Below are 14,928 nucleotides of genomic sequence, written 5' to 3'. Positions count from 1 at the left end.
CACAAACTCTTGGAAATATTGCTTAATGTTCCTTTTGTAACCTTGTTTCATGATGTTGAAAACGCATTTTTAATTATTATTTTGAAGGCTTTATTTAATGGCCTTAATGACTAGCAGTTCTATAAAGGCTAGCTCTTAGAAAAATCCAGTATCTTTTTTTTTGTTGTTGTTTTTTGGTTTTTTTGGTGCATGGGCCAGCAATCAAAACTGGGTCTCCTGCATATTGCATATATTTTAAACCCTTACATGTCCAGTTACCACATTTCCTTGAATGTTATTTTAAATTTACATAAAATTTTTAAATAAACATTTTTCTGACAGGACGGCTCCCTAAAAGGGGGATTGTAGATAATGCCATTCAGGAATATTATTGCTTTATGGAATGTGGATGGTTATCACCTTTAACACTCACCTGTGAGAGATCCTCACAAATAGCATGTTTGAGGGTTTGGTGCTTTCTTTATTACAACAATATTTAAGAAATATAATGTATTGAAGGCATATAGTAAGGACTAGACTAATGACAGTCCTACTAATGATTGGAGGACAAAGGTATCCATTGTGTATGAAAGCTGTATATAATCACATCAGCTCAGTGCTGTTTTGTTTTTATACCTCTGCATTTTATCTCTTAAATAGACCTTTATTAATATTCCCACAATAAAGAATTACTTTGAATCTCAAGCTCTAGCCTTTAATCTTTTTGAAATCCAATTGAAATAATCATTTATCAATTTATTCTTTGTGTCACTGAATCACTAATTCACTTTCAAGGGTATTTTGATATTCATAAGTACTCTAACAAGTTTTGTTGAAATTATTTAATTCCTTTCTTTGAATATACTTTATATTTTTATATAGTTTTGTCTTTTGATGTATATAAATGTTTTACTTATTCACAAAAATTTAAAAAGTATGGGAAAAAGCAAATCCTAAAATTGAGTATAAACAGAAACAACTAATGCCAACTATATATCAAATTGATAGCAACCACACAAAGAAAATAAATAATTCAAGTAAATGTTAAGTGTAATACTCTGACTGTATTACTCTTAGTAGGTGATATTCTAAGAACAAGTGTAGAACTGTAAAGAAATCTTGAACTTGATTTTAAGTTTGTAATTGGTAATAGTATTGGTGTTGTTAATTCTGAAACTATTTTATATGTATTATTAGATAGGGCCAATGAGTAAATATGTTGATGATGTTGGGAAACAGTGTTGTTACAGTGGAGAAGGGAGATACAAATATGGAATGAGGGAAGGTAAAGTTTAAGAACCCTCCTATTGGATGTAAACTGAGAGTGTGAGTATGAAGTCAAAATTTTCAAAAACTATGTATTACTTGGCTCTTTTCATAGAGAAGGCCTAGAAGCCATGACGCCTAGTAACAAAGAACAACTGTAGACTCGATTCTTATTTTTTATACACCATTTCCCACTGAAAGAAACCAGGACCCCTTGAAGAGAAAGAAGAGGAAAGATAGAAAATATGTTTTATAGAAAAATACTAGATGATAAATGTAGAAGGAATGGTAGACTTAGAAAATCACCATTTGTAATAATTAATTCCTGCAAGGATTATCAGTGAGATGTTGTTTTAGTTTCCTAGCTGCTAAACAAATGCCATGCAGTGGGTTGGCTCAACAGAGGAATTCATTGGCTTGCAGTTTCACAGCTACAAGACTTGCTTCCTACTGGGGTCAGTATCTTATAGCAGGTTGGCAGTCATTAGAGTTCTTTGCCTTTTCAGTCACGAGGCAGTGCACATGACCGTGTTTCTACTTTCTCTTTTGGGTTCCATTAATTTTAAGCTTCTGGCTGTTCCTCATGGCTTTTTTCTTTCTGTGTCCAATTTCCTTTACTTATTAGGACTTCAGCCATATTGGATTAAGGCCCAGCCTCATTTAGTATGGGCACTTTCTAACTAATAACATCTTCACAGGTCCTATTTACAAATGGCTTCACGTACACAAGGCCAGTGGTTGGGACCTGAATAGGTCTTTCTTGGAGGACATAATTCAGTCTCCAACAGATGCTAAAATCACTGGTGAAAGATGTTGAAACACTGTATTAAGATGGTCTTAAAATATGGTCCCACAGATTATTTATTAATTATAAAGGAAAAAAATGGAACTTTGTAATTGACAAACTGGTGGTTACTGTCTTAATCAAGTGGTCAAGTTTGGCATTGCCATAATTAAATAATTGTATATCTCCTGAAAGATGATATAGCAGGGAGTATACAACACCACCTATGTGTTGTTCTTGCTGAAAATGCAGAATTTTATTAAAATCTAGAAGGTGAGCTATTCTGCAAGTCTATTCCTTGAACTCTTCAAAGGATTCAGTGTTCTGAAGAACAGAGGGAGACAGTGGGACTATTTTAGACTGGTGGAGACTGAAGAGATATAGCATCCAAATGCAATATATGAACCTTAGTTGATTTCTGGATTGAAAAAGATGCTGATATAAAGAACATTTTAGGAATTACTGAGGAACTTCAATATGTTGAATAATGTTGTTGATTTTCTTAGGTATGATGATTATTGTTGTGGTATAGGAGAAGGTTTTTGTTTTGGGGAGATGGTTTTGAGCTATATTAGTGTGAAAGATCAAATGTATGGCAAAAGAGAAGTATATTCAGATAAAAGAAACAGGGAATTGGAATAGATAATGTTAACAGTTGGTAAGTCTAGGTGAAGAATATGTGGGTACTCAGTGTATTTTTCTTTTAGTTTTTACATAGGTTTGACATTCTTCAAAATTAAAAAAAAATTAATATTTAGTTCCTTTTAGACTTTGTATAATAGGCGGTTTAACTTTGGTCCATGTATCTCTTAATCCTATTCAAGTAATAAGACCAATATTAATTGTACATGTTAACCAAGGTATGTACCCTATGTTAACCTTAACTGTTAGAATCCTTATCTAAGGATTCAAATAAGGAATGATTGCAAATTACTTTATCTTTTGGGGACTCCTCTCACTAAATTAAATAGTTAACTAATGTTGGGATAATTATTGTACTTATGTGTCCTATGATACTGTAAATTTTGCATGACAATATTTGTAAAGCATTTGAACAGGGTCTGGCACATAGTATCTATGTAGTTACTACTGCTTCTGCCATTCTTCAGGGTCTGTACGTTTAATCAAAGTATTTTATGAATTTAATTTCTCGTGGTAAAGTGTATTTCTTCTAAATGCTTTTATCAATTTTAATATTGGAGGTTAAAAAAAAGATAAAAAATACTGAAGGTGGCTGTTTTAGTGTTCTTTGAGTGTCACAGAGATAAAGTTTTACCTGTTTTCCTTGTTGGCAAAATAATTTTTGCACTTGCAGATTATTTTTGTTTGATTGATTTTATATTGGCAGTCTAATTAATGGATTGGCTAATTAGAAAACTATGTACACTAAGAAGTTTTGTTAAATGATGAGGATGAAAGCCGTGGCATTCATGAAGGTGGCAGATGGTTTTTTAAATAATTTACTCATATATACTTTGTGTTGGCACAGTATAGCCTGCTTTTAATCTAAGCCTCCTTTTTTCATTTTTGGTCCCCAGCATTCTGATTTAAAAAGTAAGGTTGTGGAATAGAAGGGTAGTTTGTTGACAGAATTTTTACCTGCCATACCAGAGACCCAGGTTCAATTCCCGGCCTGTGTACTTCCCAAAAACAAAACAAAACAAAATCAACAAATGGTTCTGCGATAACAGGATAGTTACATGGAAAAAGAATGAAGTGTGACCCCCCCCACTATACAGCATACAAAAAAAAAGTAAGGTTAGATGATCCAGTATTATACAGTTGTTATTTGATGGGGGAAAATCAATTTCCATTTGAATTTTCATATATTACTTTTGTCTTTTGAAATTACAGATCGCTTTACAGTTCTTTTACAGCTTTATTTGCAGTTTATAGCACAAAAGTTAATGTCCTTAATATGTAAAGAGCTTCTAAAAATAAAGATCAGCAGCCCAACTAGAATGAGCAAAAGTTAGAAGCTGACAAGTCACAGAAAAAGAAATTTTAAAGTCGCCATTAAATATGTGCTAAATCTTGCTTATACTAAGAGATATGTAAATTAAATCTACACTGAGATATTGTTTCCCACTATTAATTTGACAGAAATCCAAAAGTTTGACTACGTACTAGTGCTTTTTGGTGCGAGTGCGGGGAAACAGATACTCTCATATATTGAAAAAAAGAATGATGCACCAGATTGCATTAAAGCACTATTCTTTTAAGCTGGTGCTAAAATAATTCTTATGTACAGAGAGAGATTAGATCATTATTAACATTAATTTATGGAGGCTGAGAAAAATTAAATATTTTTCAATAAATTAGGCAGCAAAACAATATTTTCCATATTTTTCCACTAATTAATAGACAATTAGAGGTTATTGATGCAGTGAGAAAAAGTATTCATGAAAACAGTGAATTGTAGATTTGACAAGCCATTTAAATTAATTCTATGGCAAGATTAAAATAAAGGAGTTTAGGGAAACTGGATCTTTGTTTCTATTATTTATTCTGGTTAATAAGGTCAGCTGGCTTCACAAATAATTTATGCAAAATGAATCATTTCCGATATAAATAGGTTTAATAGCATGCTCTCTGAGTCTCATAATACTCTTATGGATGAGATGGAGGAATATTAGTTGAACGAACAGACAAATGGATACATATGTAGTTTGGTTAAATAACAAAAGCATATCAGAGATAATAGTTCTCTTAGGTCTCTGGTGTTCTCTACAGATTGATTATATGTATACTGCTTTATTTCTGTAAGGATGCACTGAAACCTTAGTTGATAATAACTAATGGCAAAATATAGAAATGAGTCGTCAGATTATAAAATCATTCTTACTAGGAATGTTAGTATCTACTGTCATTTACATGTTTACCTTTGATGTTGTCCCATTATATTATGTAATATAATCTTGTAGAATACATTGAGTAGGTGATTCTGCGTTTCATGTAAGCAGTATGTGGAAATCCCATTCTGCCTGTGAGGATCATGGCCTTACCACTCCCCCAGAGATCCAGCTAAACTGAGGAAAAAATTGTAGGAATTTCAAGTGAAGGGATTTTGAATTCCTCCTAACACCATAGACAAAGAGTAGTAAACTTCCTTGTTACAAGAGATTCATCTCTTTTGCTGTTTTGAAATGTCATGTCCATGTTGATGGTGACTCCAGTGTTTGCTCAGTCACCTCTCTAGAGTTTTACTGTTACCTCTGTGTGAATCTCAAAACTGCAGGAAAGTTTGAGGGTGCTAAAAATAAAATATTTTCATTGCTATGGATTCAAACAAAAACTTTATTTTTTAGAAAAATGGAAAGGACAGCAAGGCTAGTTTCATTAAGCTTACAAAAATATTCACGTGACAATGTCTGTCTGAAACAGAAGTACGGCTAAGTTCAAACGTTAATTTTTTGGAAATTTTTATTAGTTTGAAAGCACAAAAGAACAGAAGACAGATGGTAGTTTTGATGAGGAAGTTTGCTAAAGAGCTTCTATTTGCTAAATCCTAGTATGATTGCTCCATTTTGCCATTGTTCTAGTTTGCTAGCTGCCAGAATGCAATATACCAGAATCGGAATGGCTTTTAATAGGGGGAATTTAATAAGTTTCTAGTTTACAGTTCTAAGGCCGAGAAAATGTCCCAATTAAAACAAGTCTATAGAAATGTCCAATCAAAGGCATCCAGGGAAAGATACCTTGATTCAAGAAGGCTGATGAAGTTCAGGGTCTCTCTCTGTCATTTGAGAAGGCACATGGTGAACACAGTCGTGGTTTCTCTCTCAGCTGGAAGGGCACATGGTGAGCAAGGCATCATCTGCTAGCTTCTTCTCCTGGTTTCCTGTTTCATGAAGCTCCCTGGGAAATGTTTTCCTTCTTCATCCCCGAAGGTCGCTGGCTGGTGGACTCTCTGCTTCTTGTGGCTTCTCATCCTGCTCTGCTCTCTCTGAATCTCTCATTCTCCAAAATATTTCCTCTTTTATAGGACTCCAATAAACCAATCAAGGCCCACCCAAATGGGTGGAGACATGTCGTCCCCTAATCCAGTTTAACAGCCATTCTTGACTAAACCACACCATCCAGGGAGATGATCTCATTACAGTTTCAAACATACAGTATTGAATATAGATTATTCTACCTTTATGAAATGGGATTTATATTAAAACCTGGCTTTTTTTAGGGGGCATGCTTCCTTTCAAACCAGCACAGCCATTATATGAATAATACTGTAAAATGAGAGAAAAGACAGAGGAGCAATTTTGAAAAGGTTTATTATCGCTTTCCCTATTAATGGTGTAGGACAGAAATGAAGACACAAAGAACAAGGAAAGAAACTTGGCCCGAAAGTAGTAAAGGGAAGAAATTTCAAAGATAAGAGCAGAGATCAATGAAATAGACCAAAAGACAAAAAGAAAACTAAGCTAGACGTTGAATCTTTGAAAAGTTTCATACCATTGATAAGCCCCTAGCAAGACTGATCAAGGAAAAAAGAAAACCCAAAAACCCAGTATCAGAAATGAAGATCACGATAAATTTTAAAAGGTTAATATAGGAATATTATGAAAATTTTTTGTCAACAAACTTAACAACTTGGATAAAATTGATAAATTTTTGAAAAATACAACTTTCCTAAACTAACTGAAGAGGAAATTAAATCTCAGTAGCCCAAATCTGTTTTTAAAAAGTTGAAACTGTATTTCAAAATCTCCCATGCAGAAAATTCTAGACTGTTGGCTTTACTGATGAATTCTACCAAACATTTAGGGAAGAAGTAATTTTTACTAATCTTACACAGATTCTTTCAGAGAATAGAGGAAGAAACAACACTTCCTAACTTATTTTATAATGCTAGATAATTGGGATACCGAAATCTGATAAGGCAGTTATAAGAAAAATTACAGATCAATATCTCCCATGAACACAGGTATAAAAATCTTTGGCAGAATGTTTGCAATGAAGCTAACAAGTAGTAAAGGGGATGGAAAGTGTGGATTATCTGAGGAATACAAAGGTGTTTTAACATATGAAAATAAGTTAATAATTTTTTTTAATTTATTAAAAAAAATTAACTAACACAACATTTAGAAATCATTCCATTCTACATATGCAATCAGTGATTCTTAATATCATCACATAGATGTATGATCATCATTTCTTAGTACATTTTCATCGATTTAGAAAAAGAAATAGCAAGACAACAGAAAAAGAAATAAAATGATAATATAGAGAAAAAAATAAAAATATATAAAAAAACAAAAAAAACTATAGCTCAAATGCAGCTTCATTCAGTGTTTTAACATAATTACATTACAATTAGGTAGTATTGTGCTGTCCATTTTTGAGTTTTTGTATTCAGTCCTGTTGCACAGTCTGTATCCCTTCAGCTCCAATTACCCATTATCTTACCCTATTTCTAACTCCTGATGGTCTCTGTTACCAATGACATATTCCAAGTTTATTCTCTAATGTCAGTTCACATCAGTGGGACCATACAGTATTTGTCCTTTAGTTTTTGGCTAGTCTCACTCAGCATAATGTTCTCTAGGTCCATCCATGTTATTACATGCTTCATAAGTTTATTCTGTCTTAAAGCTGCAAGCTGCATAATATTCCATCGTATGTATATACCACAGTTTATTGTCTGTTGATGGACATTTTGGCTGTTTCCATCTCTTTGTAATTGTAAATAATGCTGCTATAAACATTGGTATGCAAATGTCCATTTGTGTCTTTGCCCTTAAGTCCTTTGAGTAGATACCTAGCAATGGTATTGCTGGGTCGTATGGCAATTCTATATTCAGCTTTTTGAGGAACCGCCAAACTGCCTTCCACAGTGGTTACACCATTTGACATTCCCACCAACAGTGGATAAGTCTGCCTCTTTCTCCACATCCTCTCCAGCACTTGACATTTTTTGTTTTGTTGATAATGGCCGTAAATTAATAATTTGCCATATTAATAGAGTGAAGGAAAAACTGATTATCTCAGTAGATCCAACACAGACATTTAATAAAACGCATTACCCATTTATCAGCAATTAAGGAATAGAAGAGAACTTCCTAGATCTGATTGGTGGTATAAACAAAAAATTTAAAGCTAAAATACGTAATGGTGAGATAATAAACAGTTTACCCCCGAGATAAGAAATAAATCAGCATGTCTCATACCATTTCTAATGGGCATTGTTCTTGAGATCTAGCCAGTTCAATTAAAGCAAGAAAAATAAATAAATAGGCTTAAAGATTAGAAAGGAAGAATTTTAAATGGTTTTTATTCGGAGGTGACATAAGTAATTGTTTCTATGGGAAATGCAAAGAAATAATTCAAACCACTAGAAGTGAATTTAACATGGTAGAGGGATACATAGTAAATATGCAAAATCAACTGTGTTTTTGTATTCTAGGATGGGGATTGGCAAGTGATTGTGAGCCAAATCCAGCCTTTTGTCTGTTTTTCATAAATATGCTTTTTGGTAAACAAAGCCACACCCATTTGTTTCTGTGTTGTGTATGGTTGTTTACACATTACCAAGTTAGAACCTTATAGCTGCAACAGAGTTCATATTGTCTGCAAAGCTTAAAGTCTTTTTTATCTGGCCAGTACAGAAAAAAATGTATTTACCAATACCTGATCTAGAACACATAATTGGGAAATGAAATGTATAACCCATTACTATGCATCAGTAAATATAAAATTCTCAGGAATTGATTTAGCAAAAGATTTAAAAACATTTGCAGCCGTGGTTATCAGTGGTGGGGGATAATTTTATCTTTTCCAAGGACATTTTCAGTGCCTGGAGACATTTTTGGTTGTCATAGCTAGGGGTGTTACTGGCATCTCTGGGAATGTCATTTAATCTGCAATGTGCAGGGCAGCTCCCACACTAAAGAGTATCCAGCCTAAGATGTCACTAGTGCCAAGGTTAAGAAAACTGTGGCCTCTGATGAAAAGCACAAAACATTGCTGAGAAAATTAAGGAAGATTAAATGAAGAGGTGTTTATCGATTGGAAGATTTGTTTTTAAAAAAATGTTAATATTTAAAATTAAATTAATTTTAAGAATTATTTTTATTTAATAATTTCAGACTTGTTAAAGAATATGAAAGAATGATTTCTAACTGTAAACTAAAATTACTAAGAAGACAGTATAGTATATGAAAAATAGATGATTCAGAATACTGTAGCTACTTAGAGGGGAGGACTGACAACCCCTTACTGCAAATTACCAGAACATTTTGCTGTTGATTTAAGCAGAATGCAGTCCCACAGTAGCATCCTGAGTGGGAGGTATTAAAGCTGGAGTCCATTGTCTGTTGCCTTGGAAATGCTGGACAAGCTCCCGGTAGACGTATCTGCTAATTTGGTTATTTGTTATTAAAATAATTGAATCTTAGCGTTGGTGTAGATTGTATCATTTCTGCTACTTTTCTATCTGATGTGGGTCCTTACTATCAGATCTACATAACTGCCTTAGACAGTACTGATGTATTATAAAAATTAATATTTTGCATCTAAGGATGCTTTTTTCCCCCTGTATTGCCAAAGATTTCCCAAACTATTATTTGACATATTTTAATTGTTTGACATTTTTAGTACTATTAATTTGTACAATTATTACATGACAGTGTTAAAACACTCATATGATTGAAATGCTATATTACTTTAATATTGAAAGGTTTAAAGTTTATTTTAAAATTTTTTTGTTTTAAAAAAATCTCTTAAAGCTGGAACCTCCTTGACATCCTTTGGAACAGAAACATCAAACAGCGGTACCTTATCCCAAAGTAGTGCTGTTGGTTCTGCCTTTACACAGGATACAAGATCTCTAAAAACGCAGTTATCTCAAGGTAAACATTTTTTCTTCAGATATTTCCTTTCTAAACTTTTATAGTGGTTTTGTCTTTCTCTAAGTGTAAAAGAAAACTTGTATATCATATGTGTAGTTTCTGTTCAGTTCTTTTTAAATATTCCAGTTGCACTATTGCAGTAAATGTATTGTTGATTGACATCTATGATTTAGACTTTTAATAATTTTTAGATCATGAAACTGAAATGGTGAACATTTACTAAATTTGATGTGCTTTTTTATTTGCAGATTAATTATATAACTAGTATTTGCACTTGAGCATATCAAATCAGTCCCACTGATTTGTTAATGAGTTGAAAATATCAGCTGAAGAAACGATTCATTTTTCTGTTGCATCTTCCCTAGCATCCTCATAACACTTAGAGCAGTAGTTTTCAGTGTGGATCACCATAAAAGGATCATCTGGAGTTCTCAAAAATGCATATCCTGTTTGAGACCTACCTAATCAGAATCCTTGGAGCCTGGGGGTCTGCATTTTAATAAACTTAACTAAGAAGTCATGTTTCATTTCTTCCAAGTTCTGTTTCTCCACCAGCAGATTGCTCTCTTTTTTAGCCAGTCTCGTAACTTTTCAGTTGTTGTAAGATTCCATATTTATATCTACTAAAGTGAGTGCTGCTGGATTATTGCTTTAGATGGCTATTATGGATTTAATTTTAAATAAAACAGTGTAAAATAATTTCAGAAAAATGTTACAATCATAAGACACTATTTAAAAGCTATTGAAAATAAAGATCAATCCCAATGATAAACATAATCTTGTGTATCTCACCTTTAGATATTTTGAAGTAATTTGCAGTTACTTTCATATTATTAATTTTTTCAGTGTCCTCAAGATTTGTTGTAGATGAGCTAGAGCTACACTAAGCATAAGAAAAAAATTAAAATATCCATAGTTTTGCTACGAGAAAATAACAGATTTCCATTTTGTGTATATTGTTCCACACTTTTCTCTAGGCTAATAAAAGTGTATAATTGTGGATATGTATATCGATTTATTTTTTTTTAAGAATTTTTCTCTTATTTCAAGAAAATATGTAATCTTTCCAAGTATCAGTTTTCTAAACCGTAAAATGGGACTTATACCAGAAACTAACAGATTTATTGTGAGGATTAAACTTTTTAAAATGTATCCAATGCTCTTACCATAATGTCTGGCACACAGAAGGTGCCCAGTCAGTGGTAGCTCTCTTAATCAATAACCAACATCAACCTTAATATTGAGACACCAAATTAATTCTTTTTAAAATCATAAATAAGGATGCCTGCTATAGCTACCACTCAGCATTGTTTTCCAATATTTAGTCAAATCAGGAACTCCTGGAAAAGAGAGACATGAAAAACTAATTAAGGACTTAAATTAAATCAAGGTCAGGTGTAAAGTAAATACACAAAAATCAGTAGTTTACCTATAACCTAACCCACTGATTATATAATGGGGATAAAAGAATATGTTCATAATAACAAGAGAAAGCAATTATGTATAAAATATATTAATCAGTGGGAAAAGGTTGACTACCCCAGTAGGTTATTGGGAAATAATTCCAGTAAATTATATATTATTTCCAGTAAATTATTTCTGCTGGCTGATTGGGAAAAATAAGTTGATATTTTTGCCCTTGTACTAAGCACTAAAATATATGTTAAATATATTAAAATATTAAATTATTTAAAGTGCATATTAGAAGAAAGTTAGACACGTATTTATTTAAAATTATGGTAGAAATAGCCTGGGAATCTTCATTTTATGTTCAACCAAGTAAAATTTCTGAATTTCACAAAAGTTAAACCATCTGTAATTTTGTTTTAACTGTCTAAAGGATGGGAAGATAGCTCAGGGAGGTATGTTCTATTATATTGAAATAACTTCTGGATTTATTCCTGATATGCCCAGTATCCTCTTTAGCTCCCTATTCATACCAAGATTAGTATAATAGCTTTAATATTAGTAAATAGGTTGTTTTTGTTTTTGTTTTGTTTTGTTTGCGAATAGGTTTTTAAGTACACAGCAAATGAATTCTTAGTTGCAGTGATTACCTCATCACTTGTGGTTTTGTAGTACATGTGAGACAGACACAGGATCCTTTCTTGAGGAAAAACCTTAATGAAGTATGATCATTTATTGTAGTATTATAAAATTAACTATAGCAATATGCTTAAAGAAAAAAGTTTAACACAAGTATAAATGGTTCCAAACTTTTCTCATAGTCCAAAACACATACTAAAAAACTTGCATAAATCACATAATTTCTTATTTATAATTAGTGGAAAACTTGCCGTTTCTATTAATGGCATCCTTCAGACATTAGGCTAGAAATAGTGATAATGACTTTCATAATTGCATACTTTTTATAATTATAAATTTGGGCAGAATTACTAATAAACTAACTGCCCCTGAAGCATTTGGGTCGTGATAACCAGTATGTTCAACATGTACCAATTCACCAGTTGTTTGTAGCCTGTGCAAAAAAAAAAATGCATAGGCTGATAGTAATATGTATAGCATATTTTCACATAAAATGAGCATAATTTTGGATGGTGCAGCGGTGGCTCAGTGGCAGAAGTCTCATCTGCCATACTGAAGACCCAGGTTTGATTCATAATTTTTAAGCAAAACAAATTGGTGCAATATCATGGAATATAAGAGCACTCTGAGCACATACTTTACAGCAAATATTCTAGGGGCAAAAAAAGCATGATGTTGCACCTGTCATATTCTTCTGGGACATGCTGTGATCATCTCTGAGCTCATAAAAGAAAAATTGGAGTTTTTGTGAAGTACGCAACCCATATTAAGCAAAACTTGCCAAGAAATCTTTCAGATGGCAAGGGATGATTGTGGCTGTTGTGTAATATCTGGAGGGTTGAGTTTTTGGTCTTGTAGTATTACTGTTTAATTACCCAAATCTATATGTATTGAAGACACCTGTCTAATTTTCTTGTCTTTGACTTCCTTATAATAGAAATTTAATGTAGATAATGCTTATAGAAATAAAGGTATCACTTCAGTCACATCTTCAGATGGTACTAAAACAGTAAAGCCTTTGGAAATATTGACTAAACTGAACATCATCTTGGGTTATTGGAGAAAACCTGCATCTGGCCTATCTACAGCATGATCTTTAATAATATTCTTAGAAATCTTGTATCAGGAAATAATGCTTCAAACTTTTTAGGTTAGTGTATATATGCAGCAGTTTTTAAAGAACTTAAATCTTATTCCACTAGGTAGACATACAGATTTTTTTTTCTTTTTAATATTTCTTAACTAACCTGTTGACCAGTCCTCTAGGTCATGGATGATGTGTACTTTTTGTCCACTCTACTATTTTTCACTTTCTTGTGTCTATGATTATTTCAAACTAAATGTTTCTTAAAAATCATCACTGCCTTCCTGGAATAAACCCTACTTGATGGTAGATGATTGTCTTAATATATTATTTAGTTTTATACTAGTAGGATTAACCAGTTTTAAACTCTGATTAAGTAGATGAATTCCAGTTTCTAGGGTTAACCAGTTTTAAACTCTGATTAAGTAGATGAATTCCAGTTTGGGCTAAGAATTTGGATTGGTAGAAATAAAATTGTAGACATGCTTTTTTTTAGGGCCTAGATTATTTTGAAATCTCTAAGGGATAGGGTAGTATCTTAACTTTTGGTTACATTTTAGGTCGTTCAAGCCCTCAATTAGACCCTTTGAGAAAAAGCCCTACCATGGAACAAGCAGTACAGACCGCCTCGGCCCACTTACCTGCTCCAGCACCTGTTGGGAGAAGGAGCCCGGTATCAACCAGGCCTGGGCCATCTACCAGCCAAAAAGCAATAGAGAATCAAGAGCACAGGCGAGGTAGAATTTTAGCTATTTATTATTATTTAATTGACTGATCAGCATCTTCCATTCACCTCATTATCACAAAAGGATTTACTTTATATGAATGGTCCTAGAAAGTTTAAACTGAACTGAATGTTCAGTCTTTCAAGTTTGACTCAAACTGGTGGGGGGGTGTATATATAGATTTTTGTGGGCATTGCACAGGTTCTGTTTTGGGGGGCTTTCCCCATTTCAAACCTTACAGAAGTTTTTCCTTATGTATCCCAAGTTGATTTGTCACTTTACATGTTTCTGTAGCTGAAGCACACAAAGTCTCAAGGCCAGAAAATGAGCAACTCAGAAATGATAAGAGACAAGTAGGTAAGTTAGTTGGACATGAAAGCCATATGTGTTTCTTAATGGGGAGAACTAGTTACTATTAAAAAAATGAAATGCAGTGATTGGTGTCTATAAAGAAGTTGCATAAGATGACAAAACAGTTCTTTTATCTAGATTATGGGAATCTATACATATGATAACATCTTAGAACTAAACACAGAGGCATACCCACCCCAAAAGTGATTGTATGTAAAAATTGGTGAAACCTAACTAAAGGTTTGTAATTATTTATATTGTCCCACAGTCAATTTCCTGGTTTTGATGATGTGCAATAGTTATATAAGATGTTACTGGAGGGGAACATGGATGATGTGTACTTTTTGTCCACTCTGTACTATTTTTCACTTTCTTGTGTCTATGATTATTTTAAACTAAATGTTTCTTAAAAATCATCTCTGCCTTCCTGGAATAAACCCTACTTGATGGTAGATGATTGTCTTAATATATTATTTAGTTTTATATGCTAGTAGGATTTGTGCATTTATATTTACGTTTCTGTATGGCTTCTTTTGACTCTCATTTCTGTTTATGTTTTTGTATCCATTTCATGTAGCATTATAATAATTGATGCTTTTCATTGTTTTCTATGCTCTTATGAATAAATACCTTAAAAGCTTGAAATGCTTTCTCATTAAAATATTTGTTTCTAGAGCAACTAATTTTCCTTCATGATTTAATAAGATTTTTATATTTCTCTTTTATCTGTGATTTAGCCATGAATCATCCATTTTATTAATATCTTCAATTTATTACTAGAGAATAAATTTTAATAAAAACTCTTCCAAATTAAAAACAATGAAAAGTAACTTTAATATAGGCTGT

General features: G+C 32.7%; 1 protein-coding gene across 6 annotated transcripts in view; it reads left to right on the top strand.

Moving 5' to 3' along the window:
• LSM14A (LSM14A mRNA processing body assembly factor) overlaps positions 1-14,928 on the top strand; it is a 48,546-nt gene that overhangs the window by 16,291 nt on the left and 17,327 nt on the right. For 3 of the 6 annotated variants that reach the window (XM_077132218.1, XM_077132216.1, XM_077132220.1), the window contains 3 exons: positions 9,754-9,876; positions 13,567-13,743; positions 14,026-14,088. In XM_077132218.1, the coding sequence (XP_076988333.1) occupies positions 9,754-9,876; positions 13,567-13,743; positions 14,026-14,088 (363 nt within the window). The remainder of the gene's footprint in view (positions 1-9,753; positions 9,877-13,566; positions 13,744-14,025; positions 14,089-14,928) is intronic. The other 3 variants (XM_077132222.1, XM_077132221.1, XM_077132219.1) reach the window with 2 other exon arrangements.

The sequence above is a fragment of the Tamandua tetradactyla genome, chromosome 16 (genome assembly GCF_023851605.1).
Source record: "Tamandua tetradactyla isolate mTamTet1 chromosome 16, mTamTet1.pri, whole genome shotgun sequence".
In the NCBI taxonomy this organism is placed as follows: domain Eukaryota; kingdom Metazoa; phylum Chordata; class Mammalia; order Pilosa; family Myrmecophagidae; genus Tamandua; species Tamandua tetradactyla.
Note: the sequence above shows the minus strand (reverse complement) of the source record. Positions and strands in the feature narration are given on the sequence as shown.